At 46.2% G+C, this 25,612-nt stretch overlaps 1 protein-coding gene across 1 annotated transcript in view; it reads left to right on the top strand.

Moving 5' to 3' along the window:
* The first annotated feature begins 1,428 nt into the window (after nucleotides 1-1,428).
* The window catches only part of EIF3M (eukaryotic translation initiation factor 3 subunit M), a 50,678-nt gene continuing 26,494 nt past the window's right edge, over nucleotides 1,429-25,612 (top strand). The window contains exons 1-6 of the mRNA XM_077288088.1: nucleotides 1,429-2,117; nucleotides 4,647-4,779; nucleotides 4,866-5,004; nucleotides 5,880-6,003; nucleotides 6,086-6,180; nucleotides 9,317-9,400. Of these exons, the coding sequence (XP_077144203.1) occupies nucleotides 2,076-2,117; nucleotides 4,647-4,779; nucleotides 4,866-5,004; nucleotides 5,880-6,003; nucleotides 6,086-6,180; nucleotides 9,317-9,400 (617 nt within the window). The 5' untranslated portion in view covers nucleotides 1,429-2,075. The remainder of the gene's footprint in view (nucleotides 2,118-4,646; nucleotides 4,780-4,865; nucleotides 5,005-5,879; nucleotides 6,004-6,085; nucleotides 6,181-9,316; nucleotides 9,401-25,612) is intronic.

The raw sequence follows: 25,612 nt of genomic DNA on the forward strand, positions 1-25,612 counted from the left end.
AACATTCTGGGTCCACAGACACAGAAATGTTTGAAATAGAGGAACACAGTATTGTAACTGAGGAGCAAACTGAAGTTGCTTCAGATGAACAGCAACATGATAGTTTAGATGATCTTGTTGAAACTGTGTCAATACGTTCTTTCATTCATCACATGCGCTGTGTTGTGCATACGCTACAGCTGGCTATAAGAGACAGTCTGCAAGAAGGACATGCTGCTGCACTGATTGGCAAGGTGAGAAAATTGGCTACTGTTGCCAGGACCCTTAAAGTTGACTCAATTTTGAAGAGACGTGCTGGAAAAGGGGCAATTATTGATCAAGCCACACGATGGGGCAGTAATTAATGATTCAGCGCTTGGTTGAACTGAAAACCTTTCTTGTAGACATGGCTAACCCTCAACTGACGCTAAATGAAAGTCAGTGGAATCAGGTGACTGAGCTGGAAAAATTGCTAGAGCACCCATTTACAGTGACTAGAAAATTACAAGCAGAGGACTTAACTCCAGGTATTTTCTTAAAGGAGTGGAAGAACCTGATGTTTCGCCTGTCCCAAAGAGGAGGGTTAATTGCAAGTGGCATTGCTACATCAATGAAACGGAGAGAGGAGCTACTATTACAAAATAACATTCTTTTGGCAGCTGTTTATGTAGACCCAATGCTTCGGATTCTTCTAGATGATCAACAGCTAACTAAAGGAAAAGAAGCTCTGTTTGAAATAGCAGTAAGGATGAAAGGGTTGCAGAACAGTCAGGAGGAACAAGAAGTATTTGGTCATCCTGCCACATCTTCACCCTCATCAACTGATGAATTTAATTTTGAAAAATATTTGGATCACAAGGATCGTGCAAAGCGTTCCCGCATAGAAGAGTCATCCCCATCAAAGAACACAGCCAGTACATTTCAGCAGAATTTTTCATGTGCACTAAAAGAAATTGAGAAATTTGACCGTTCATCAAAAATAACAGTGCAACAAGCGATTCCTCTGTATCCTGACATTGTCAGAGATGTTGCCCGAGTGGTTACTGCTTTGCCACCAACCCAAGTTAGTGTAGAGAGGTTGTCCTCTGCTCTCAAAATAATTAGATCAGATTTGAGGGCATCCATGAAGGAGGATCTGACAGAGGCAATACTTTTTCTGAGGACAAATTTATAGATTTCTTATTAACTGCATAACAGTGTTTATTGCATATTTACTTACAAGAGTTTAGAAAAGTTTATAAAAGTTATTTGCTATATTCTAATTGTATTCTAATAAATATAGTTTTTGCTCTAAGTGGTCTGATTACTTATATGATGGTGAGAAACTGAATAAATAAGCACAATGTTAATATTTTACAACAGTAAATTTATTGTTACGAATTGGCCATTTATGAAGGAGTCGGAGCCGGAGTCGGAACCTGATAAAATCCGGGAGTCGGCATCGCACCTGTGGCTTACCGACTCCACAGCCCTGCCGGTTACCACACCACTGGCGGCTCCAGGAATGATTCTCTCTGCTGGGCCCAGGGTTCTCCAGTCCACGCTGCCGCTCACCCATTTTGCAGCCAGCAATACACGAAGGCCGGGGTCACACTAGTGAGGAGAGCGCGGGGCTCCCGCAGCAATACCGGGCACTGCGGCCGGCACTCGGGACCGAAGCGTCAGCTGCATAGAACTACATGGAGCCGGTCCCGAGCAACGATGCGCGAGGTCCAGCATTGCACTCGCACGTGTGACATGTAGTATGAAAAGCTATTCAGCTCCGGTCAGCGGCGCATGCACTTAAGCAACAAAAAGTGTCCCTAATGGTGGACAGCCCCTCTAAGAAAGGAACGACTGGATTTTGCTGCCTGTAACGCCACCTTCATACGTACGTCACTGCAGCAGCTCAGAGCACACACAAACCCTACCAGGCCAAGCCCACCAACAATATGGCCGGGTCTCCCATGTAGTACGGACACTTTCTGCACTGCGCGTGCGCTCTCGGTACTGCCACTTTACTGACGTCATGCGTTCTCGTCCTGACCCGGAAGTGTTCGCCGGCTCCGCTCCCTTTTCCGGTCCCTTGGCGGCGTGCGGCAGCAGACAGAACAGCCATGAGCGTCCCTGCCTTTATTGATGTGTCTGAGGAGGACCAGGTGAGCGGCTCTGTACGGCGCTGGTCCCAGTGAGGACGCTGTATGGAGCCCAGGCGGCTAATAACAAAACCGCAGGATTTGCTGGGACTGTTAGTGCCACCGCATATGGAGACGTGCAGACTTCGTGTATTGCTGGAAAACCCCATAGTAACATTCAGGCTAATGAAATACTTGGTTATTGTTTCCTGGCGATAGCAGGAGGGCGGATACACGGGCCCAGAGCAGCCATGTGCCGCTATGGGAATGTCCGTCCACCTCCTGTTACCTGCGGCTGGGGTCAGTGCCTGCAGTGACTGGTTGCTATGGGTAACGGCTCCCTTGTCGCTTGCACTAGCTTTGCTCCATCTCCCCCGTGTGTGCTGTCATCTCCTGCCAGGTAATCGTGTGGCAGGCGTGCTCCGGCTCCACATTCACGGTAGCCACGGCCGTGCTCAGCTTGTGCTGCCATCCTGTCACACATGAGACGTGGCCTGGCACAATCTATCAGGCGGGTACTAGGAAAGTCCGGCCAGAATCGTGGCTGTGCTGTCAGTGCTCAGCTGTACCGCAGGTCATTTACGTAGTTACTATGGCTCCGTTTACAAATGTATTACTGTCCCGTTTATTAGGGAAGAGGAGCCACTCCACATTTGTTTGGCGGATAACAGTGGTCATCCAACCTTTTATCAGCATGTATGTGACTACACCTAAAACTCCCAGGAACATGATCCACGGCCGATGACATTAGATTTGGCCGACCTGTCTCCTTAGACACCATGGTATTAAGGAAAGAAGTGCAGATTTAAGGAGAGATTGCATGTTAAGCAACAGTCAGGATGAAAGTGTGGACTACCAAACCTCTTCACTTCCCTTCTCCTGGGGTCACGCTATAGATGAATCTTGGCATATATGATATAGTATAAGAAATTTGGCACTCCAGATAATGATGCAAAAATAATTTATACGATCGTACAGGCCAAATGGATGTACTGTAGATACAGCGCAGGAGAATGGCGGCATGGTGCATAGCAGAGAAGCGCTGTCTCCTATGCACCCATTCTCCTGTACTGTATCTGCATCCATGTGGCCTGTATGATCTTATGCTATGTGACTCCAGCCATTCACACTCCTTGCCACTCTCGCGTAACTACTGAATATTCTGAAGAAGTCTGTTTGTGGCTGAAACGTATTTTTTTTTGCACCAAAGTTGTTACTACATGAAATAAATTATTTTTTGCATCATTATCTGGAGTGGCAAATTTCTTATACTATATATCTTGGAGTGGATTCCTATTTAAGAACCCGTAATAAGTGGGTGTGCTGCTAATTCTTTCATATATGATATAGGAACATGTAATTACTCATTAGTTACTATAGGCAGTGGGTGAGACTGAATTGATGCTATATACTCTCAGGCTAAGTTCACACTATGCTGTGTTTTTTTCCACTGTATATTTGCATGTAGAAGCACCACAGCATATTAGAGTTCAGTTCAAATGGATGAGATTTATATGAATCTCAAACTGTTTTTTTTCTTCTTTTTTTACACTGCAGAAATTGATTGTTGCAGGGGAATATAGATTATTGCAGTATGTCAGCTTCCCTTGTGGATTTTTCCCATAGACATAAATAAGAACCAGAAAGAAAAGGCACACATCTCTTTATTGCATTTTGGCAGCAGAAACCCATTAAACAGGCTTGTAATCTGCACATGACCTGATCAGTGAAGCTTTATCACAACTAAGTACGGTAACTCAGCTAAAACAAACTCCCGTAGTTTAATTTAAAATTTGAAAGACAAAACAGCAGTGTAGGAAAAGCGTGTAAAAGCAAATTACAGTAAAAAATACAAGTAACCTTAATTGGCTCAGTGGTGCAGAAGCGCTGCCGAGATTCCGCCCAGGGTGGCTGTAATAAAGGGTATTTTCCTGTGCAAACACACAGCACATTACAGTCCCAGCTAATCTTATGGGATTTATATAAAATCTATTTATATGAAGCCTGTGACACATCAAATATTTTTACAGTAAATGTTTCATTTGTGGATTTCATTAATCCACCAATACTCATCGTGGGATCTTGGTCTCGGGGTGAGTCCACACAGGACTGATGCACAGCAGGATTTTCACTGCAGGTTTGCCTGCTGAGAAAGCTCTGTGCATCACAGTACCAGCAAAGTGAATGATGACATTTTTATAGGGGTTGTTAGTTTTTACAGAAAATACCTGTCAAAACCCCTGCCCCTCCAGTGCTGTCTCTTTTCTGCTCATCTTTATTTACAGCACATGACAGCTGCAGTCAATCACTCCACTAATCGGTGTTGCCAGGGCAGAGTGCACAAGGCCACTGAGCCCAGTGATTGGCTGCAGGGGTTGTGTTGTTGACGGTACTGGAAGAAAGCGGCCATATTGTTTTAATTTTGTAATATATGAATATCTCCAAGGGCACAACTACTGTCTGTGGAACTGCAATGTCAGGCTGTTGTGCTGCAGACTGCGCCTCAGTGATAAGGTTTTGATAAGGTCTCCTTTAAATGTCCCTCTCTTCCAGGCTGCCGAGCTACGTGCGTGTTTGAAATCTAAAGGAGCAGAGATCTCAGAGGAGAATTCAGAGGGGGGTCTTCACATCGACTTGGCCCAAATCATTGAGGCCTGTGATGTTTGTCTAAAGGAGGATGATAAAGGTACAGATGTCATTTCCTTACGTTACGATACGTGATGATATGTGATGTCCGTCATCTCATGGCTACTCTAATGTTCTCATTCACAGATATTGAGAGTGTCATGAATAGTGTGGTGTCGCTGTTACTGATATTGGAGCCAGACAAGCAGGAAGCTCTCATTGAAAGCCTATGTGAGAAACTTGTCAAATTTCGGGAAGGTGAACGTCCATCATTGAGGCTGCAATTGTGAGTAATGGCATCTCAGTGTGCTGCAAGATGCAAACCTATTCTCAAAAAGCATATCATGTCTTCTCTGCCAAGACTAATATTGTGTGGCCACTGCCCAAACTGGTTTATCCATGTCAGCCTCATATACAGGTAACCAAAACTGTAATAATGATGAGCTAATGATTTTCAGTTCTCATTTCGTTATATTTAATATTGAGGGTGTCACACTTTCTAGTCCCGTCAATCTTCAATTTATTGTTAAAACATAGCGACTCCAATTGTAGACCATGACAAAAAAAAGGGTAACATTTTAGAAACCTTTAATTTACCCTCTTCCTGAATTGGCCAATTTCCTTTTTTTTTTTTTTTTTCCCCCTTCATCCAAAAGCCATAATTTTGTTTTTATTTTCCATTCCGCATGAGGATGAAAAACCTCCCCAAAAAACGTGCAATTCTGAGATTGATTTTTGGGATATGCTTTTACGAGATACAATGTGTGGTAAAAAAAAAGAATGACCTGCCATCATGATTTTCCTTGTACAAGTATGGCAATGCCAAACTTGTCCAGTTTATTTTAGTGATAAAAAATGTTGGAAAAACACTTTTGATTGTCACCATTTTTAAAGACCAGTGACATTTTCATTTTTCTGTCAATGCAGCTGTGAGGGTTTATTTATTTATTTTTTATCGCAAGAATCAGTCTCCTTTGATGCCCAGATATGGGGCGGGCGCTCACCATGAGCCTGCTCCTGATTTGTGCCATACATGTACGGTGGATGTTGATAAGGTGTTAAACTCCAGAGAATATTTTGCAGGCATCCCTGATGCATCCTCAGCCTGTTAATGCCTGTATACAGTATATTTAATGTACTAGTATTGTGTATTCCTTACAGGTTGAGCAATCTCTTCCATGGCATGGATAAGAGCACCCCCGTCAGGTACACTGTCTACTGTGCCCTCATAAAGGTGGCCGCTACCTGTGGAGCCATCATTTACATTCCTACAGATCTTGACCAAGTGAGTGCCCTTTTCACACGATAATGTGTATAAGCCCTGATATCTTTTCCAGATATAGCTTACTGTATTTTATGTATGTCAGGTTCGAAAATGGATAATTGACTGGAATCTTAACACAGAAAAGAAGCACATTCTCCTCAGACTGCTCTACGAGGCGCTGGTGGACAGCAAAAAGAGGTACAGAACTGTTTCACCCGTGTATATTCTGGGATGATGCGGGGAAGTAGCTGATTTATCCTTGTATTATTTTCTGCCTCTTTAGGTGCATTTAGAAATGGCAGAATAAAGCTGCTGGACTTGTACTTGTGTGACAGATTGCCAACTACATGCATATCTGCTTGCTTTGAGCTGGATGAACAGCAATGTTTATGCTTTTTCGGAGTGCAATATAAACTTGGTAGAAATAGCGTAAAACGGCTTTTGAAACCCAAACCTGTGCCTGATTGTTCATGGTGAGCACAAAACTATTAGCTGAGCCAATTGAATTTAGCAGCTAAATTCTTCCCTCCTTTCTCTCCAACTGTAAATGTCACGTGTAACGTTAAAAAATTTTAATGTCATAGTGTCAGTAGAACCTGTAGTTATGTTTATGTATGGTGTAGCAATGGAGTAATATTGATTGCTTCCTCCAGAATTTCCTACCAGTGCAGGCAATACTTGACATTTTCCTTGTCAAAGCTGAGAATTGAAATAGTGCTCCTGACAGCAGAGGCATTCATTCATTAAAAAGAATGCTGCAGCAGTGATTGCATGGAAAGTGGCAACGATGTGTAAAGACTTCAGCCAGTGCGCTGCTAAGATAGTCCTGTTTGGGCAATGACTTATTTTTGTGGTTAGGAGAGCAGTCCAGATTAATGGGTTAGCAGAAGCCTAAACACTGAAGACATGCGAGACCAGGTTCCTTTTGGTGTCTTCACACATCAGTGAATCCAATCCTCAATTCTCAGGGAAATCTGCTGCCCAGAAAGTATGCTTTCTGGTGTGACTTGGCTTCACACCTTTTATGAAAGGAATTATTACCCCTTCCAAGAGCTGCAGCCTCCTCTGGTGTGTAAAGAACCTGCAAGTACTGCATTATGGCTTCTCTTTGTTGGTGTCTGAGTAGAAGATGATTTACCCAATAGAGGGACAAGTTTTGTGTAATGGCGATGAGAAAAAAAAAATATGGTTCGTCTAATTTATATAGTTCATTTTTCTTGTCCTGTTGAATTTGGACCCTTGCTTGGTACCCTATTACTTTGACAGAACATCTCTCATCATGAAGGACCTAGGGTCTAAGGGGTATCGTTTCTCCTTATGGAGAGTGACATACCATCTCTGGCTTGTCAAGGTAAGGAGGCTTATTTGCCGTACAATGCTCCTCTGGGAAATTAAATATGCAAATTGCCTCTTCTGAGAAAAAGAGGACTTAACTCTATAGCGCCACCTGTTGGAAGTAGCGATCCTACAAGTCACAATCAACCTTCTAACGAGTCGTGCAATATGACTTAGGATAAAAGCCAAATCAGTATCTCAATTCGCAGACACGGTGTTTCGGGCTGTTGGCCTTCGTCAGTGTGAAGCATGAGAACTGATTTGGCTAGGTGAGAGGCTCTGGACTGGGGTCTAAGGGGTATCGTTTCTCCTTATGGAGAGTGACAAGGCAAGAGGCAATTTGCATATTTAATTTCCCAGAGGAGCATTGTACGGCAAATAAGCCTCCTTACCTTGACAAGCCAGAGATGGTATGTCACTCTCCATAAGGAGAAACGATACCCCTTAGACCCCAGTCCAGAGCCTCTCACCTAGCCAAATCAGTTCTCATGCTTCGCACTGACGAAGGCCAACAGCCCGAAACACCGTGTCTGCGAATTGAGATACTGATTTGGCTTTTATCCTAAGTCATATTGCACGACTCGTTAGAGGGTTGATTGTGACTTGTAGGATCGCTACTTCCAACAGGTGGCGCTATAGAGTTAAGTCCTCTTTTTCTCAGAAGAGGCAATTTGCACATGAAGGACCTAGTGTGTCTAAAGAAGGTTGTTCAAAGCTTTGCCCTGCCGCCATAATAAATGTACCGTATATACTCGAGTATAAGCTGAGACCCCTAATTTTGCCACAAAAAACTGGGAAAACTGGGAAATGCAGCTGCTACTGGTAAAATTCAAAAATAAAAATAGATACCAATAAAAGTAAAATTGAGGCATCAGTAGGTTAAGTGTTTTTGAATATCCATATTGAATCAGGAGCCCCATATAACGCTCCATACAGTTGGTGATGGGCCCCATAAGATGCTCCATACAAAATACGCCCCATATAATGCTGCACAAAGGTTGATTATGACCCCATAAGGTGCTCCATAGAAAATGTGCCCCATATAATGCTGCATAAAGGTTGATTATGGCCTCATAAGATGCTCCGTAGAAACATTTGCCCCATATAATGCTGCATAAAGGCTGATTATGGCCTCATAAGATGCTCCGTAGAAACATTTGCCCCATATAATGCTGCATAAAGGCTGATTATGGCCCCATAAGATGCTCCATAGAAACATTTGCCCCATATAATGCTGCATAAAGGCTGATTATGGCCCCATAAGATGCTCCATAGAAAATGTGCCCCATATAATGCTGCATAAAGGTTGATTATGGCCCCATAAGATGCTCCATAGAAACATTTGCCCCATATGCTGCTGCGATTAAAAAAGACATACCCATTGTCCTGAGCAGGCGGGGACACCGGCACTTGCAGTATTCACCTGTCCCCGTTCTGACGCCGCGCACCGCTCCATCTTCCATTTCTCTGCAGTGACTATTCAGGCAGAGGGTGGCACGCACACTACAAACGTCATAGCGCCCTCTGACTTGAACGTCACAGCCAGAGGATGCGGAAGATGGAGCGGCGCGCGGCAGTGGAACGGGGACAGGTGAATATCGCAATGCTCACCCTCCCCCGTTATACTCACCCTCCCGGCGCAGTCCCTGCTTCTCAGATGCGATGGTCTCTGACAACGGGCAGCTGCTTCCTGCATTCAACTGTCACTGGTACCGCTCATGAAAGTAATGAATATGCGCTCCACCCCTATGGGAGTGAAGTCGCGTCCATAGTCATTAGTTTAATGAGCGGTACCACGTGACCGCTGAACACAGGAAGAACTTATAGCTTGTAATCTTAGGACATCTTAGACTATTTTGTCTGGATGTGGTGGTCTGTATAAAAACAACATCTGGTTTACTTTGAAGGTTTGCATTCCATCATGTGGCTTTCCTTTGTAATTGTACATATGTAGAGAAGTATTGTACGCTCATTAGTAATGCACACCTTTTCTTCACAGTGAGGAAGCGGCTAAAGTGATGGTGGAGCTTCTGGGAAGTTACACAGACGACAATGCCTCTCAGGCCCGCGTTGATGCACACAAGTAATATATTAGCTAAATTGTTCCTTTTAGGCTTCAGGATAAATGCATTACTTGCGCGTGTTCACACTTTGATTTTTGTTTCCACTGGTGGTATTATCTGCTATATACCCTCATCTGAAGCCTCTGACGCACACTACTGCATAGGCATAATGTGTGTACATAAGGGCCATGTGCTCCAGGAGCTTTCTTGCACCTATGATGTATGTAGCATGAAGTATATATAAAATGAGACCTCCCATCTTTTACTGTTCATACATCGTTACCTTGTGGTATTACTGTACTAATGCCGCTGTACTATGCCATTGTTAGCTCGGTTATTGGCTGCAGCAGTGACATGCACTGTAGACATGGAGTCACCACTATAGGCAGTCAACAAAGACTGAATTGTTGTCAGAGAAGCGGTGCTGGACCCATGGAGGGTGATTACATAACCATTTATTTTACACCTGTGCATACCTATGGGCTAAAAAAGATAAAAATGGACAACCCCTCTGAGAAAACCTTTGAGTTACTTCTGCATGTTCTTCTAGCTGTTCTGTGGGTTTGCTAGTGATGGCCAATCCCTGAACAGTAACGTCCGGCGTCCATACTGACCAACTGTATTAAAATCATGTTGTCAACCATATTAAAATCATGTACGCCATGAGTAAGGACTCGTACAGTCTGAAACTTGTCAGCTCGACCACCGGACCCACTGCTCCATGTTGATTTTAATGTTGTTTGAATATAGTTAATGTTTTCATTAACGGCTCCCTGATGCTGTACTATCTGGTTCTGATGAGTTCTTCAGCCCCTTTACGACTAATCACGGACACAGCACTGTGTGTTTAGCTCATGAAGTGCTATCGGTCACACTGCCGATTAGCGGTCACTGACAGCTGGGCTGCATGGGAAAAGGTGCGGGGACCCATTTCCCGCCTGATCACAGCAGGAGCTCAGCTAATAGCTAAGCTCCTGCAGTAACAGCCAGGGATGGTGAAACACACAGCCCCTGGCTGATTAACCCTCCAGAGGCCACAATCGGTATTGATCGCAATATTTGGAAGGTTGTGAGAGGGAGTTGGCTCCCTTTCTCACCTCCATCAGTGTCAAAATCACGGGCAGCCTATGGTTGTCGTGTCATCTGGAGGTCAAACAATGACCTCCTGGTGTGCCAAGTGCGGTGGCCTGTTAAGGCCCCGTCTCACATAGCGAGATCGCTGCTGAGTCACAAGTTTTGTGATGCAACAGAGACCTCAGTAGCGATCTCGCGATGTGTGACACGTACCAGCGATGTCTTCACTGGTAACCAGGGTAAACATCGGGTTACTAAGCGCAGGGCCGCGCTTAGTAACCTGATGTTTACCCTGGTTACCAGCGTAAATGTAAAAAAAAAAAAACAGTACATACTCACCATCTGATGTCCGTCAGGTCCCTTGTCGTCTGCTTCCCACACTGACTGAGTGCCGCAAAGTGAAAGTGAAAGTACAGCACAGCGGTGACGTCACCGCTGCGCTCTGCTCTCACTGTACGGCGGCACTCAGTCAGAGCAGGAAGCAGACGGCAAGGGACCTGACGGACATCAGATGGTGAGTATGTACTGTTTGTTTTTTTTGGTAACCAGGGTAAACATCGGGTTACTAAGCGCGGCCCTGCGCTTAGTAACCCGATGTTTACCCTGGTTACCCGGGTGCTGCAGGGGGACTTCGGCATCGTTGAAGACAGTTTCAACGATGCCGAAGTCGTTCCCCTGATCGTTGGTCGCTGGCGAGAGCTGTCTGTGTGACAGCTCCCCAGCGACCACACAGCGACAAAACAGCGACGCTGCAGCGATCAGCATCGTTGTCTGTATCGCTGCAGCGTCGCTGTGTGTGACGGGGCCTTTAGACTCCTCCATAGACGGGGACTAACAAGCGATCTACTGGTGTATTGTCACAGGTCTTGTGCACTGCAGTGCTGATGCATTGCAATTCATGAGACCAGTGATCAGAATAATAAAAGTTACAGTCCCATAGAGGGACTAAGTTTAACCCCTTAGTGACAGAGCCAATTTGGTACTTAATGACCGAGCCAATTTTTACAATTCTGACCACTGTCACTTTAAGAGGTTATAACTCTGGAACGCTTTATCGGATCCCACTGATTCTGAGATTGTTTTTTCGTGACATATTGTACTTCAAGTTAGTGGTAACATTTCTTCGATATTACTTGCGACTATTTATGAAAAAAACGGAAATATGGCGAAAATTTTTAAAATTTTGCAATTTTCAAACTTTGTATTTTTATGCCCTTAAATCAGAGAGATATGTAACGAAAAATAGTTAATAAAATTTCCCACATGTCTACTTTACATCAGCACAATTTTGGAAACAAAATTTTTTTTTGTTAGGGAGTTATAAGGGTTAAAAGTTGACCAGCAATTTCTCATTTTTACAACACCATGTTTTTTTTAGGGACCACATCACTTTGAAGTCATTTTGAGGGGTCTATATGATAGAAAATAACCAAGTGTGACACCATTCTAAAAACTGTACCCCTCAAGCTGCTCAAAACCACATTCAAGAAGTTTATTAACCCTTTACGTACTTCACAGGAACTGAAACAATGTGGAAGAAAAAAATGAACATTTAACTTTTTTTTGCAAACATTTTACGTCCGAACCATTTTTTTAAATTTTCACAAGTGTAAAAACAGAAATTTAACCACAAATTTTGTTGTGCAATTTCTCCTGAGTACGCCGATACCCCATATGTGGAGGTAAACCACTGTTTGGGCGCACCGCAGAGCTTGGAAGTGAAGGAGCACCGTTTGACTGTTTCAATGCAGAATTGGCTGGAATTGAGATCGGATGCCATGTCGCGTTTGGAGAGCCCCTAATGTGCCTAAACAGTGGAAACCCCCCACAAGTGACACCATTTTGGAAACTAGACCCCTTAAGGAACTTATCTAGATGTGTGGTGAGCACTTTGAACCCCCAAGTGCTTCACAGAAGTTTATAACATAGAGCCGTGAAAATAAAAAATCGCATTTGTTTTCACAAAAATGATTTTTTCGCCCACAAATTCTTATTTTCACAATGGTAACAGGAGAAATTAGACCACAAAAGTTGTTGTGCAATTTCTCCTGAGTACGTCGATACCCCATATGTGGGGGTAAACCACTGTTTGGGCGCACCGCAGAGCTTGGAAGAGAAGGAGTGTCGTTTTACTTTTTCAAAGTAGAATTGGCTGGAATTGAGATCGGATGCCATGTCGCGTTTGGAGAGCCCCTGATGTGCCTAAACAGTGGAAACCCCCCACAAATGACACCATTTTGGAAACTAGACCCCTTAAGGAACTTATCTAGATGTGTGGTGAGCACTTTAAACCCCCAGGTGCTTCACAGAAGTTTATAACGTAGAGCCGTGAAAATAAAAAAATCGCATTTTTTCTACAAAAATGATGTTTTTGCCTCCAAATTTTTATTTTACCAAGGGTAACAGGAGAAAATGGACCGCAGAAGTTGTTGTACAATTTGTCCTGAGTACGCCGACACCCCATATGTGGGGGTAAACCACTGTTTGGGCGCATGGCTGAGCTCGGAAGCAAAGGAGCGCCATTTGACTTTTCAATGCAAAATTGACTGGAATTGAGATCGGACGCCATGTCGCGTTTGGAGAGCCCCTGATGTGCCTAAACAGTAGAAACCCCCCAAAAAGTGACCCCATTTTGGAAACTAGACCCCCCATGGAACTTATCTAGATGTGTAGTGAGAACTTTGAATGCCCAAGTGCATCACAGAAGTTTATAATGCAGAGTCGTGAAAATAAAAAATATTTTTTTTTTAACAAAAAAGATTTTTTTAGCCCCCATGTTTTTATTTTAACAAGGGTAACAAGAGAAATTGGACCCCAAAAGTTGTTGTCCAATTTGTCCTGAGTATGCTGGTACCCCATATGTGGGGGTAAACCACTGTTTGGGCGCATGGCTGAGCTCGGAAGGGAAGGAGCGCCGTTTTGGAATGCAGACTTTGATAGAATTGTCTGCGGGCGTTATGTTGCGTTTGCAGACCCCTAATGTACCTTAACAGTAGAAACCCCCCACAAGTGACCCCATTTTGGAAAATAGACCCCCCAAGGAACTTATCTAGATATGTGGTGAGAACTTTGAATGCCCAAGTGCTTCACAGAAGTTTATAATGCAGAGTAGTAAAAATAAAAAATATATTTTCTCCTTCGCCTCATTGGGGGACACAGACCATGGGTGTATGCTGCTGCCACCAGGAGGCTGACACTAAGTAATACAAAGAAAGTTAGCTCCTCCCCTGCAGTATACACCCTCCTGCTGGCTCCCAGCTAACCAGTTCTTGCTTAGTGTCTGTAGGAGGCACACGGGTCTGTTTCAGACCCCAACGTTTTTATTTTATTTTTTACTTTTCTGTAAATTTTTATTTTTTAATTAACGGAGTGAAGGGGGCGACGGTTCCTTTCAAGGTTTCGATCTCCCCCGAACCATCAACAGGCGAGCACGGCGAGTATACCTCCCCGTACCCTCTCCTGCGACGTGGGAAGCCATGCCTGAGCTCAGTTCAGGGGCGACGGTTCCTTTCATGGTCCCGATCTCCCCACACCAGCAGCAGGCGACCACATGGAGTGTCGCCTCCATGTATCCTCTCCTGGAGCCAGGCCTAATGCCGGACAACTGGCCCTGTCCACCAGGTTTTACCCTCGGCTGTACAGCGGCCCCTCTCTATGGCGTCCGAGCAGCCCCCACTGTCCCACCACTGTGAAAGCGGATGGCACAAGGAGGCGGACGGTTCCTCTCCACCTCCCTAACATACGGATGATGGATTGAGGTTTATCCCTGCACCGTCCACGCTGTACAGAACAGCGCTGAAACCCACATCCGCGGCGGCTCCATGCCGAGACGCGCACCGATGGTGAGTGGATCCATCTTCAGAGGGATATCCACATGCTGACAGGCAGCCTCAGCCACTTTCCTGTGGCCCACCTCTCTGAGGTAACGCTCTGGCCGGCTGCAAATATTTAGCCCCTGGCTTCGGCCGATGTGTAGGCCGCATCCCGGAAGTCTCGCCTGAAACGCCCCGCTGGTGTCGCCCGCCTGCTACAGAAATTTAGGCCCCGGCTTGGGCCTATTCAACATCGTGTCCGTGGCTCCGCCCCCTGAGTTGGCGCTTCTCGCTCTCTGCGAGATTTTATCAACTCTGCAACTCACGGTGGCCATCTTGGTCCACCCAGCCGGCTCACACTGGGGCAACGATTTTTAGCATTAAAGGGGCACATCCACTCTACATCACAATGACCGGTATTCCCTGGTCTTAAAGGTGCATGACCAGTATTCCCTGGTCTTAAAGGCACTCGGCCAGTATTCCCTGGTCTTAAAGGCGTATGACAAGTATTCCTTGGTCTCAAAGGCGCATGTCCATTATTGTCTGGTCTTAAAGGCGCATGTCCATTATTGTCTGGTCTTAAAGGCGCATGTCCAGTATTGTCTGGTCTTAAAGGCGCATGTCCAGTATTGTCTGGTCTTAAAGGCGCATGTCCAGTATTGTCTGGTCTTAAAGGCGCATGTCCAGTATTGTCTGGTCTTAAAGGCGCATGTCCAGTATTGTCTGGTCTTAAAGGCGCATGTCAGTATTGTCTGGTCTTAAAGGCGCATGTCCAGTATTGTCTGGTCTTAAAGGCGCATGTCCAGTATTGTCTGGTCTTAAAGGCGCATGTCCAGTATTGTCTGGTCTTAAAGGCGCATGTCCAGTATTGTCTGGTCTTAAAGGCGCATGTCCAGTATTGTCTGGTCTTAAAGGCGCATGTCCAGTATTGTCTGGTCTTAAAGGCGCATGTCCAGTATTGTCTGGTCTTAAAGGCGCATGTCCAGTATTCTCTGTTCTTAAAGGCGCATGTCCAGTATTCTCTGTTCTTAAAGGCGCATGTCCAGTATTCTCTGTTCTTAAAGGCGCATGTCCAGTATTCTCTGTTCTTAAAGGCGCATGTCCAGTATTCTCTGTTCTTAAAGGCGCATGTCCAGTATTCTCTGTTCTTAAAGGCGCATGTCCAGTATTCTCTGTTCTTAAAGGCGCATGTCCAGTATTCTCTGTTCTTAAAGGCGCATGTCCAGTATTCTCTGTTCTTAAAGGCGCATGTCCAGTATGCCCTGGTCTTAAAGGCGCATGACCAGTATTCCCTTGTCTTAAAGGCGCATGACCAGTATTCCCTTGTCTTTAAAGGCGCATGACCAGTATTCCCTGGTCTTAAGGGCGCATGATCAATCCGAGGAGCCCTCCGCCGCCAACCCCAGCTTATCCTCTAGTTCCCCTCAGTGGACTTCGTCACTGACCGCAATCCATGGTTCTCTGACCAAGAGATTAAATCCCCTCGGGTACCCTCTGTGGCCCGGAGTGCTCGCAGGACTGATATACATGGTCCCTATCCTACATGGGAGCCGTCGGCTAGCAGGGGCCGCAAGTATTCTAGAAACGTACAGGCGTCTTGAAACATACAGGCATCTAGAAAACGGAAGTTTTCGTTTCCTGCTCCCTCACCAATGATTTGATAACAACAAGGCTCTGATTATATGATTGGATATTGCCTGAACTTGCCAGAGCTTCAGAGACGAGTAACCAATCTCGGTACATTGACGAAGACTCTGGTTCTGCTCTAGACTACGCAGTGTCCCTCATAAGGAGTTCACTGGACAGAAGTCTCTACGTGGGATGCCATGCCTGGCCTGATTTTTAAGGGCGACGGGTCCTTTTAAAGGGCCCCGATCTCCCCACACCATCAACAGACGAGCACGTGGAATGTCGCCTCCATGTTTCCTCTTCTGCATCCAGGCCTAACGCCAGACAACCTGTCCTGTCCTCCGGAAACCTGAGCTCTGTGGATATACAGAGGCACCCTTTTTTGGCGTACGAGCACCCCCCTCTCTATATCACTTGCGATACCCTCTCACCTGGACTGGCAGCTACACTTAAACAAATTCTCCTCATTTCCAGCCCAGCAGATATCCTTTTTGAGGATAATCCTGCACACTTCTAGAAGGCTGGTAATTCTCCCTCGAGACAAGGTCATGGCCCTTCAACAGGGATCTTGCGCAAGGAGAGTTCTGAGGGCTTGATTACTCTCCCCCTCATTTCATTCGATTTGCTAGGAGAATTCTGAGGAAAAATGGTGACGACAATGGAAGCGGTTTCCTTCGCTCCGCTCTTTTTCAGCAAGTCAAAAAGACTTTCAGGCGATAGTCTCTGAGCTCCTTCTTCATCCAGGGCCTTTCTCCTGGTTCAATGGTTATTAGTAACTACCAATGCCAGTCTTCCTCTCCCTATCATTGCTCTGGAGATCCGAACGGTAGTCCTACAGCAGGTCCACTGCCTTCTGGCGGGTCACCCTATCCAAATTCAATTGGATAATGCCACGGCAGTGCCATACGTCAATCATCTAGCAGGTACCCATGGCCAGGCGCCATGACCGAGATACCTCACATTCTATGATGGGCCGAGATCTATCATTCAGTGATCTCGGCAGTATATATCCCAGGAGTAGAACTCTGGACGACAAGCAAATTCAGCCATCAGGGTTCCGCCTCAAGTCAGTGGGAACTTCCCCCCCGAGGTCTTCCATCAGATCTGCCTTCACTTGTAGGTCGGATGACGTCCAGACCGAATGCCAATGTACTCGTGTTCGTGGTTCGGCCTCGAGATCCAAGAGCCATCGCACTCCATGCTCTGGTTCTGCCGTGGTACCAGTTTCCATAACTCTCCTTCCACTACTTCTGAAAGCCTTTCGGAAGCAGAAAGGGGCCCCAGCGATCCTCCGAGATTCGCATTGACTACGTCAGTTTTTTTGTTTGCGGAGCTAGTATCATCCCGCCTTATCGCAGCAAAACTGCAATTAGGGACTTTCTCACAGGAAGTTTTCACACGTAGTTCTTCCCTATCGCATACCGTTAAGTCATTGGGACCTTAATGATCCTAGGAGTCTTACAGTAGACTTCTTTTCATCCGAGCAGACTTTGCTATCAGGGAAAGTCGCCCTTTTTTCTCTGCGATATCCTCACTATGACGAGTCTTTGGAGCTAGCTGTTCTGCTCTTTCAGTTTTTTTTCCCTTATTACCTTCAAGGCAAGGTTGTCCTCAGGCCATCCCCTTCACTTCTTACCAAGGTGGTAATGTATTACCACTGTTATGAGGGCATAGATCTTCCCTCATCTCTTTCGGCACCAGTCCACAAAATTGAACGAGTTCCCCATATTCTGGATGAAGTGAGTGCTCTGAGTAGGTACGTCTCGAGGACGGCGTCCTTCCGACGGTTGGACTCTTTATTTGGGCTTCCTGACTGTAGAGGAAGGCTTCCTGACGTTTTCAGGAAGGGTTTAGCCATTTCATCGGCCATGCTAACATGGTGAATCCGTTTCACCATCCAGGAGTCCTTCCATGCTAGATGTCAGCCTATCTCCCTGTCTGTCGAGGGTTCTAGGCACCAGGCGTCGGCAAGGCACGCCTGCAAGCTTGCGGATTCGTCCAGTCCGCATGCATTGTTGAAGCACTATAATTCCCACACTTCCACAGATGTGAGTCTGGGCAGGCGGACTCTGCAGGCCGCAGTGGCGCACTTGTAAGTAGCGGTTACACGGCCTGATCTGATGTTGTCCCCACCCAGGGACTGCTTTGGGATGTCCCATGGTCTGTGTCCCCCAATGAGGCGAAGGAGAAATAGGGATTTTTGTGTACTCACCGGAAAATCCTTTTCTCCGAGCCATTCATTGGGGGACACAGCTCCCTCCCTATTATTAGTTGTACTTGTTTTTATCATTTGATATGTTATACTCTCATATATAATGTGACATGCTATACGCTTATATGTTGTTATTGATCTCCTACTGCTTTTGCACCGAACTGGTTAGCTGGGAGCCAGCAGGAGGGTGTATACTGCAGGGGAGGAGCTAACTTTCTTTGTATTACTTAGTGTCAGCCTCCTGGTGGCAGCAGCATACACCCATGGTCTGTGTCCCCCAATGAATGGCTCGGAGAAAAGGATTTTACGGTGAGTACACAAAAATCCCTATTTTTTTCCCACAAAAAAGATTTTTTTAGCCCCCAAATTTTTATTTTCACAAGGGTAACAAAAAAGAAATTGGACCCCAAAAGTTGTTGTCCAATTTATCCCGAGTACGCTGATGCCCCATATGTGGGGGTAAACCACTGTTTGAGGGCACGGCAGAGCTCAGAAGGGAGGGAGCACCAGTTGACTTTTTTAGCGCAAAATTGGCTGTCGTGTTTGGAGACCCCCCTGATGTACCTAAACAGTGGAAACCCCCCAATTCTAACTCCAACCCTAACTCCAACACACCCCTAACCCTAATCTCAACCCGATCCATAATCCTAATCACAACCCTAACGATAATCACAACCCTAACCCCAAAACAGCCCTAATCTCAACCCTAACCATAACCCTAATCAAAACCCTAAATCCAACACACCCCTAACCCTAATCTCAACCCTAACCTCAAACCTAACCCTAATCCCAATACACCCCTAACCCTAATCCCAACCCTAACCTTAACCCTAATCCCAACCCTAACCCTAATCCCAACTCCAGCCCTAACTTTAGCCCCAGCCCTAACTTTAGCCCCAGCCCTAACTTTAGCCCCAGCCCTAACTTTAGCCCCAGCCCTAACTTTAGCCCCAGCCCTAACTTTAGCCCCAGCCCTAACTTTAGCCCCAGCCCTAACTTTAGCCCCAGCCCTAACTTTAGCCCCAGCCCTAACTTTAGCCCCAGCCCTAACTTTAGCCCCAGCCCTAACTTTAGCCCCAGCCCTAACTTTAGCCCCAGCCCTAACTTTAGCCCCAGCCCTAACTTTAGCCCCAGCCCTAACTTTAGCCCCAGCCCTAACTTTAGCCCCAGCCCTAACTTTAGCCCCAGCCCTAACTTTAGCCCCAGCCCTAACTTTAGCCCCAGCCCTAACTTTAGCCCCAGCCCTAACTTTAGCCCCAGCCCTAACTTTAGCCCCAGCCCTAACTTTAGCCCCAGCCCTAACTTTAGCCCCAGCCCTAACTTTAGCCCCAGCCCTAACTTTAGCCCCAGCCCTAACTTTAGCCCCAGCCCTAACTTTAGCCCCAGCCCTAACTTTAGCCCCAGCCCTAACTTTAGCCCCAGCCCTAACTTTAGCCCCAGCCCTAACTTTAGCCCCAGCCCTAACTTTAGCCCCAGCCCTAACTTTAGCCCCAGCCCTAACTTTAGCCCCAGCCCTAACTTTAGCCCCAGCCCTAACTTTAGCCCCAGCCCTAACTTTAGCCCCAGCCCTAACTTTAGCCCCAGCCCTAACTTTAGCCCCAGCCCTAACTTTAGCCCCAGCCCTAACTTTAGCCCCAGCCCTAACTTTAGCCCCAGCCCTAACTTTAGCCCCAGCCCTAACTTTAGCCCCAGCCCTAACTTTAGCCCCAGCCCTAACTTTAGCCCCAGCCCTAACTTTAGCCCCAGCCCTAACTTTAGCCCCAGCCCTAACTTTAGCCCCAGCCCTAACTTTAGCCCCAGCCCTAACTTTAGCCCCAGCCCTAACTTTAGCCCCAGCCCTAACTTTAGCCCCAGCCCTAACTTTAGCCCCAGCCCTAACTTTAGCCCCAGCCCTAACTTTAGCCCCAGCCCTAACTTTAGCCCCAGCCCCAACCCTAGCCCCAGCCCTAACTTTAGCCCCAGCCCTAACTTTAGCCCCAGCCCCAACCCTAGCCCCAACCCTAGCCCTAACTTTAGCCCCAACCCTAGCCCTAACTTTAGCCCCAACCCTAGCCCTAACTTTAGCCCCAACCCTAGCCCTAACTTTAGCCCCAACCCTAGCCCTAACTTTAGCCCCAACCCTAGCCCTAACTTTAGCCCCAACCCTAGCCCTAACTTTAGCCCCAACCCTAGCCCTAACTTTAGCCCCAACCCTAGCCCTAACTTTAGCCCCAACCCTAGCCCTAAGGCTACTTTCACACTTGCGTCGTGTGGCATCCCTCGCAATCCGTTGTTTTGGACAAAAAAACGGATCCTGCAAATGTGCCCACAGGATGCCTTTTTTGCCCATAGACTTGTATTACCGACGGATGGCCACACTTCGCGTCCATCGTGCACTGGATCCGTTGTGTTTTGGCGGACCGTCGTCACAAAAAAAGTTCAATGTAACCTTTTTTTTTGTACGTCGCGTCCGCCATTTCCACGCATGCGTGGCCGTAACTCTGCCCCCTCCTCGCCAGGACATAGACTGGGCAGCGGATGCGTTGAAAAACTGCATCCGCTGCCCACGTTGTGCACAATTTTCACACCGTGCGTCGGTACGTCGGGCCGACGCATTGCGACCGCCCCGTAACGACGCAAGTGTGAAAGAAGCCTAAGGCTACTTTCACACTAGCGTCATACTCTGCCCATCGCAGTGTGTCGGGCCGACGTACCGACGCTAGCGTTGTAAGCGCCGCAAAACGGGTGCAGCGGATGCTGTTTTTTCAAAGCATCCGCTGCCCCATTGTGAGGTGCGGGGAGGCGGGGGCAGAGTTTCGGCTGCGCATGCGCGGTCGGAAATGGCGGACACGTCGCACAAAAAAAGTTACATGTAGCGTTTTTTTGTGCCGACAGTCCGCCAAAGCACGACGCATCCGTCGCACGACGGATGCGACGTGTGGCAATCCGTCGCAATGCGTCGCTAATGCAAGTCAATGGAGAAAAAACGCATCCTGCAAACACTTTTGCAGGATGCGTTTTTTTTCCAACAACGCATTGCGACGGAAGCCAAAAAACGCTAGTGTGAAAGTGGCCTAACCCTAACTCTAAGGCTTCTTTCACACTAGCGTCGGGCTCGGCCCGTCGCCATGCGTCGGGCCGAGGTCCCCGACGCTAGCGTTGTCCCCGCCGCACAACGGGTGCAGCGGATGCATTTTTCCAGCGCATCCGCTGCCCCATTGTGAGGTGCGGGGCGGAGTTCCGGCGGAGTTCCGGCCGCGCATGCGCGGTCGGAAAAAGCGGACCGTCGTGAGCAAAAAACGTTACATGTAGCGTTTTTTGCTCCCGACGATCCGCCACTGCACGACGCATTCGTCGCACGACGGGTGCGACGTGTGGCAATCCGTCACAATGCGTCGCTTCATGTTAATCAATGGCGAAAAAACGCATCCTGCAAACACTTTTGCAGGATGCGTTTTTTCGGCAAAACGACGCATTGTGACGGAATGCAGTTAACGCTAGTGTGAAAGTAGCCTAACCCTAAATTTAGCCCTAGCCCTAACCCTAACCCTAATTTTAGCCCCAGCTCATCAAGAGGAGACGCAGGAGGACCCAGGGACACCGGGTAAGTATGATAGGGTCCCTAAATCCCCCTATCCCCCTATTTCTCTGTCCTCTGATGTGCGATCACATCAGAAGACAGGGAATTACAGATCGCTTTTTTTTTTTTTTTTTTTTTGCGGTCGCCGGTTAATTACCGGCGATCGCAAAACAGGGGTCGGTAAAAACAGACCCCGATCATGTTCTTTGGGGTCTCTGCTACCCCCGGCAGCTGAGACCCCAAAGATTTTCCGGGCGGCGGGCGCACTGCGCATGCGCCCGCCATTTTTTCCCCCGAAAAAAGATGGCGGCGCCCATCGGGAGCCACGAGGAGCACCGGGGGAGGTAGGTGAGTATTGGGGGCGATCGGGGACCCTATTTCTCTGTCCTCCGATGTGCGATCACATCGGAGGACAGAGAAATTAAATGGCAAATCGCGGTTTTTTTTTTTTCTTTTTTGTTGCGACCGCCGGTAAACGGTTAATTACCGGCGATCGCAACTCGGGGGTCGGTAAAAACCCCCCGAATCATGTTCTTTGGGGTCTCGGCTACCCTCGGCAACCGAGACCCCAGAGAAAATCCGACTCTGGGGGGCGCTATTCACTTTTTCCACAGCGCCGTTAATTAACGGCGCTGTGGTTTAAGTACCCTTAGCGGCCGCCGTTAAAAGGCGTATCGGCGGTCGTTAAGGGGTTAAAAAAAAAACTTACGATTGAAAATATTTAATAAAAAACAAAAGATATTACACCAATAACTAACTACACATATTTATCTAAAAACAAAAAAGGCACACCTATTTGGTATTGCCACATCCAGAACGACTTGATCTATAAAACTGTCACACTAGTGAACACCATAAAAAAGTGGCAAAAAAATAGTTTTTGCAACAAAAAAAGCTTCTTTAGTGTGTGACAACTGTCGAACATAAAACAGCTACAGTACAGACCAAAAGTTTGGACACGCCTTCTCATTTTAAAGATTTTTCTATATTTTCATGACTATGAAAATTGTACATTCACACTGAAGGCATCAAAACTATGAATTAACACATGTGGAATTATATACTTAACAAAAAAGTGTGAAAAAACAAATTGTCTTATATTCTAGGTTCTCCAAAGTAGCCACCTTTTGCTTTGATGACTGCTTTGCACACCCTTGGCATTCTCTTGATGAGCTTTACTCACTTACTTTGATGGCATTACTTTAGTGAGGAAAACACACTTAATTTATAGGAGTCCATGTCTTCAGAAGCACGAGCGGGGCACAAAGTACAGGCACAACAATGGAATATTTGCATTTTCACTTGTCAGCAGCCACTTCTGCTTGTTTCTGGAAAACAGCTATGGATTCAAAATCATTACTACACTTGCAGATGAATAGAGGGGTGTCATTCACAAATTGGGGTTGATTAAGGGAGATTCTGCTCTTTTGGCATGTAGGGGCTCTGTATATGGAGTCCACAAACTGTTCTATGAAAATTTGTTCTCCAAGAGTCAAATAGCACTCAGTCCCTCCCAAGTCTCGCCGTGTGGCCAAACAGTACTGTACAGCCACATATGGGGTATTGCCACTTTCAGCAAATTGTATAACAAATTGTCATTTTTACCTATTTCCCCTTGTGCAAAAATGTAAACTCTGAGGCTAAAACAACTTTACAATGGTTAAACTTTTTTTTTTCTTTTTTCTTCACCACTTAGGCTGCTTTCACACATTATTTTTTTGCCGTCGGGCTCAATCCGGCTAATTTTGAGAAAAATGGATCCGTCGCAAATTGTGAAAAACTGATGCGACGGATGCGGTTTTTTTTGTCCGCCGGATCCGACTAGCTTATCTGGTTCGGAGCTAAATAAAAGAGAGAGACCGCAGAATGGAAAATGCATGCTTAGTTTAAAAAAAATGGAATCTGTTACCGGGTACCATTATAGCAAACATTACTATGTCCGTTTGTGTCCAGCGAAAAAACGAACAGCGACGGATCCTGCGAAAAACAGATGAAACGTGAGGCAATCCGTCGCTAATGCAAGTCTATGAGAAAAAATGGATCCGGCAGCAATTTTTGCCGGATCCGTTTTTTTTCAAAATTCGCCGGATTGAGCCTGACGACAAAAACCTTTTGTGTGAAAGCAGCCTTAAAGGTACAAAATTTGGTGAACACGTCAGTATGGTCGCTGCACCCCTGGATTTCATTAAAAGGAATAGTTTATAAAATTGGGTCACTTATTGGGGTCCTGACATCTGAGGCTTCGCCAATGTGACTTGGCACCCACAAGTGTTCTTTGATTTGGAGTTCTTTCCATTCTGGAATTTGCACTGTGCCTGAAAAGTAGTTTTTGATCACATGTGGGGCAATGCTATACTCGGGAGACATTGCATAACCTTTTGTAGTCAATTTTTCTCCTAATAGCCCTTTTGAAAATTAAAAACTTAAGGCTAAAACAACATTTTAGTGGTAAAAATGTAACTCTTCATTTTTACTGCCCAATTTTGCATAATTCTGTGAAATACCTGTGGATTTAAAATGCTGACTAAACCCTTAGAGGAATTCTTTAAGTGGTCTAGTTTCCAAAATGGGGTCACTTGTGGGAGTGTTTGCTGTTCTGGAATCTGGCAGCTCTCCAAATGAGACATGGCGTCCACTATATATTGGTGCTCCTTCCCTTTGCGGTGTGCCCAAACAAGAGTTTCTGAGCACATATTGGATATCCCAGGAGAAATTTCACAACAAATTGTAGTCCATTTTCTCATGTCACCTTTGTGAAAATGAAAAATTTGGGGGGAATTTAATTTTTAATTTTCTGTCCAATGTTTTAAAATTGTGCGAAACACATGTGGATTCAAGATGTAAACCACCCCTCTAGATAAGTTCCTTAAGGGATGTAGGTTTTCAAAATGGGGTCAATTGTGAGGGGTTTCCACTGTTAATAGGCACATTAGGGGCTCTGCAAACGCCACATGGCATCTATTCCAGACAATTTTGCACCCCGAAAGACAAATGGCACTCCTTCCCTTCCGAGCCCTGCTGTTCGCCCTTACTGTAATTTTCCCCATGTATGGGTATTCACGTACTCAGGAGACACTGCTCTACAAATTTTGTGATCCATTTCCTTCTGTTACCTTTGTCAAAATATAACAAAATTAGGGGCTAAACTAACACTTTTGTGGAAAAAAAAAGGTAAAAGGTTCGTTTTTTTTTTTTTTGTTTTTTTTTTTATTTTTGTTCCACATTCCTTTAAAGGGACTCTGTCACCTGAATTTGGTGGGCTATGTAAATGCCCTGTGTCCGGTCCGATGGGCGGTGTTTCCTCGTCTTTCATTCACCCCTTCCTTTCCCGCTGGCCACAATATTTTCTGGAATTTCAGTAGGTTTCCTCCGTAGTTCACGCTTGCGCAGTGCACGCCAGCGGAAAAGGAAGGGGTGAATGAAAGACGAGGAAACACCTCCCATCGGACCGGACACAGGGCATTTACATAGCCTGCCAAATTCAGGTGACAGAGTCCCTTTAAAGGGGTTGTCCACTACTGCTTGGCCCAATAAAATTAAAAAAGCCAATACTCCTCCCATGCAGTTACTTCACTGGTGCGGTGGCGTAACTGTCAAATTGAACATGAAGAATTCCGGGCTGCAGCGGATCTGACTTCCTCTCATTGTTAAGTTTTTCCGAAGGTTGAAGCAGTGACACCAGCTCCGATTGGGCGCCGGACACCACGTGTTGTACAACAGCACGAGTGCCCCGGGACCGCAAGTGCCGACATCGCAGGAACGGAGCCAGCGTGGGCGGAGTATTGGCTTTATTTCATTGGGGCCAAGCATGGGGAATGAAAAGGGGGGGTTGTCCTAGTACTGGACAACCCCTTTAATTCCTGTGAAGTACATAATGGGTTAATACATTTCTTAAATGTGGTTTTAAGCAGTTTGAGGGGTGCAGTTATTAGAATAGTGTCACTTT

This window comes from Ranitomeya variabilis, chromosome 2 (genome assembly GCF_051348905.1).
Source record: "Ranitomeya variabilis isolate aRanVar5 chromosome 2, aRanVar5.hap1, whole genome shotgun sequence".
NCBI lineage: Eukaryota > Metazoa > Chordata > Amphibia > Anura > Dendrobatidae > Ranitomeya > Ranitomeya variabilis.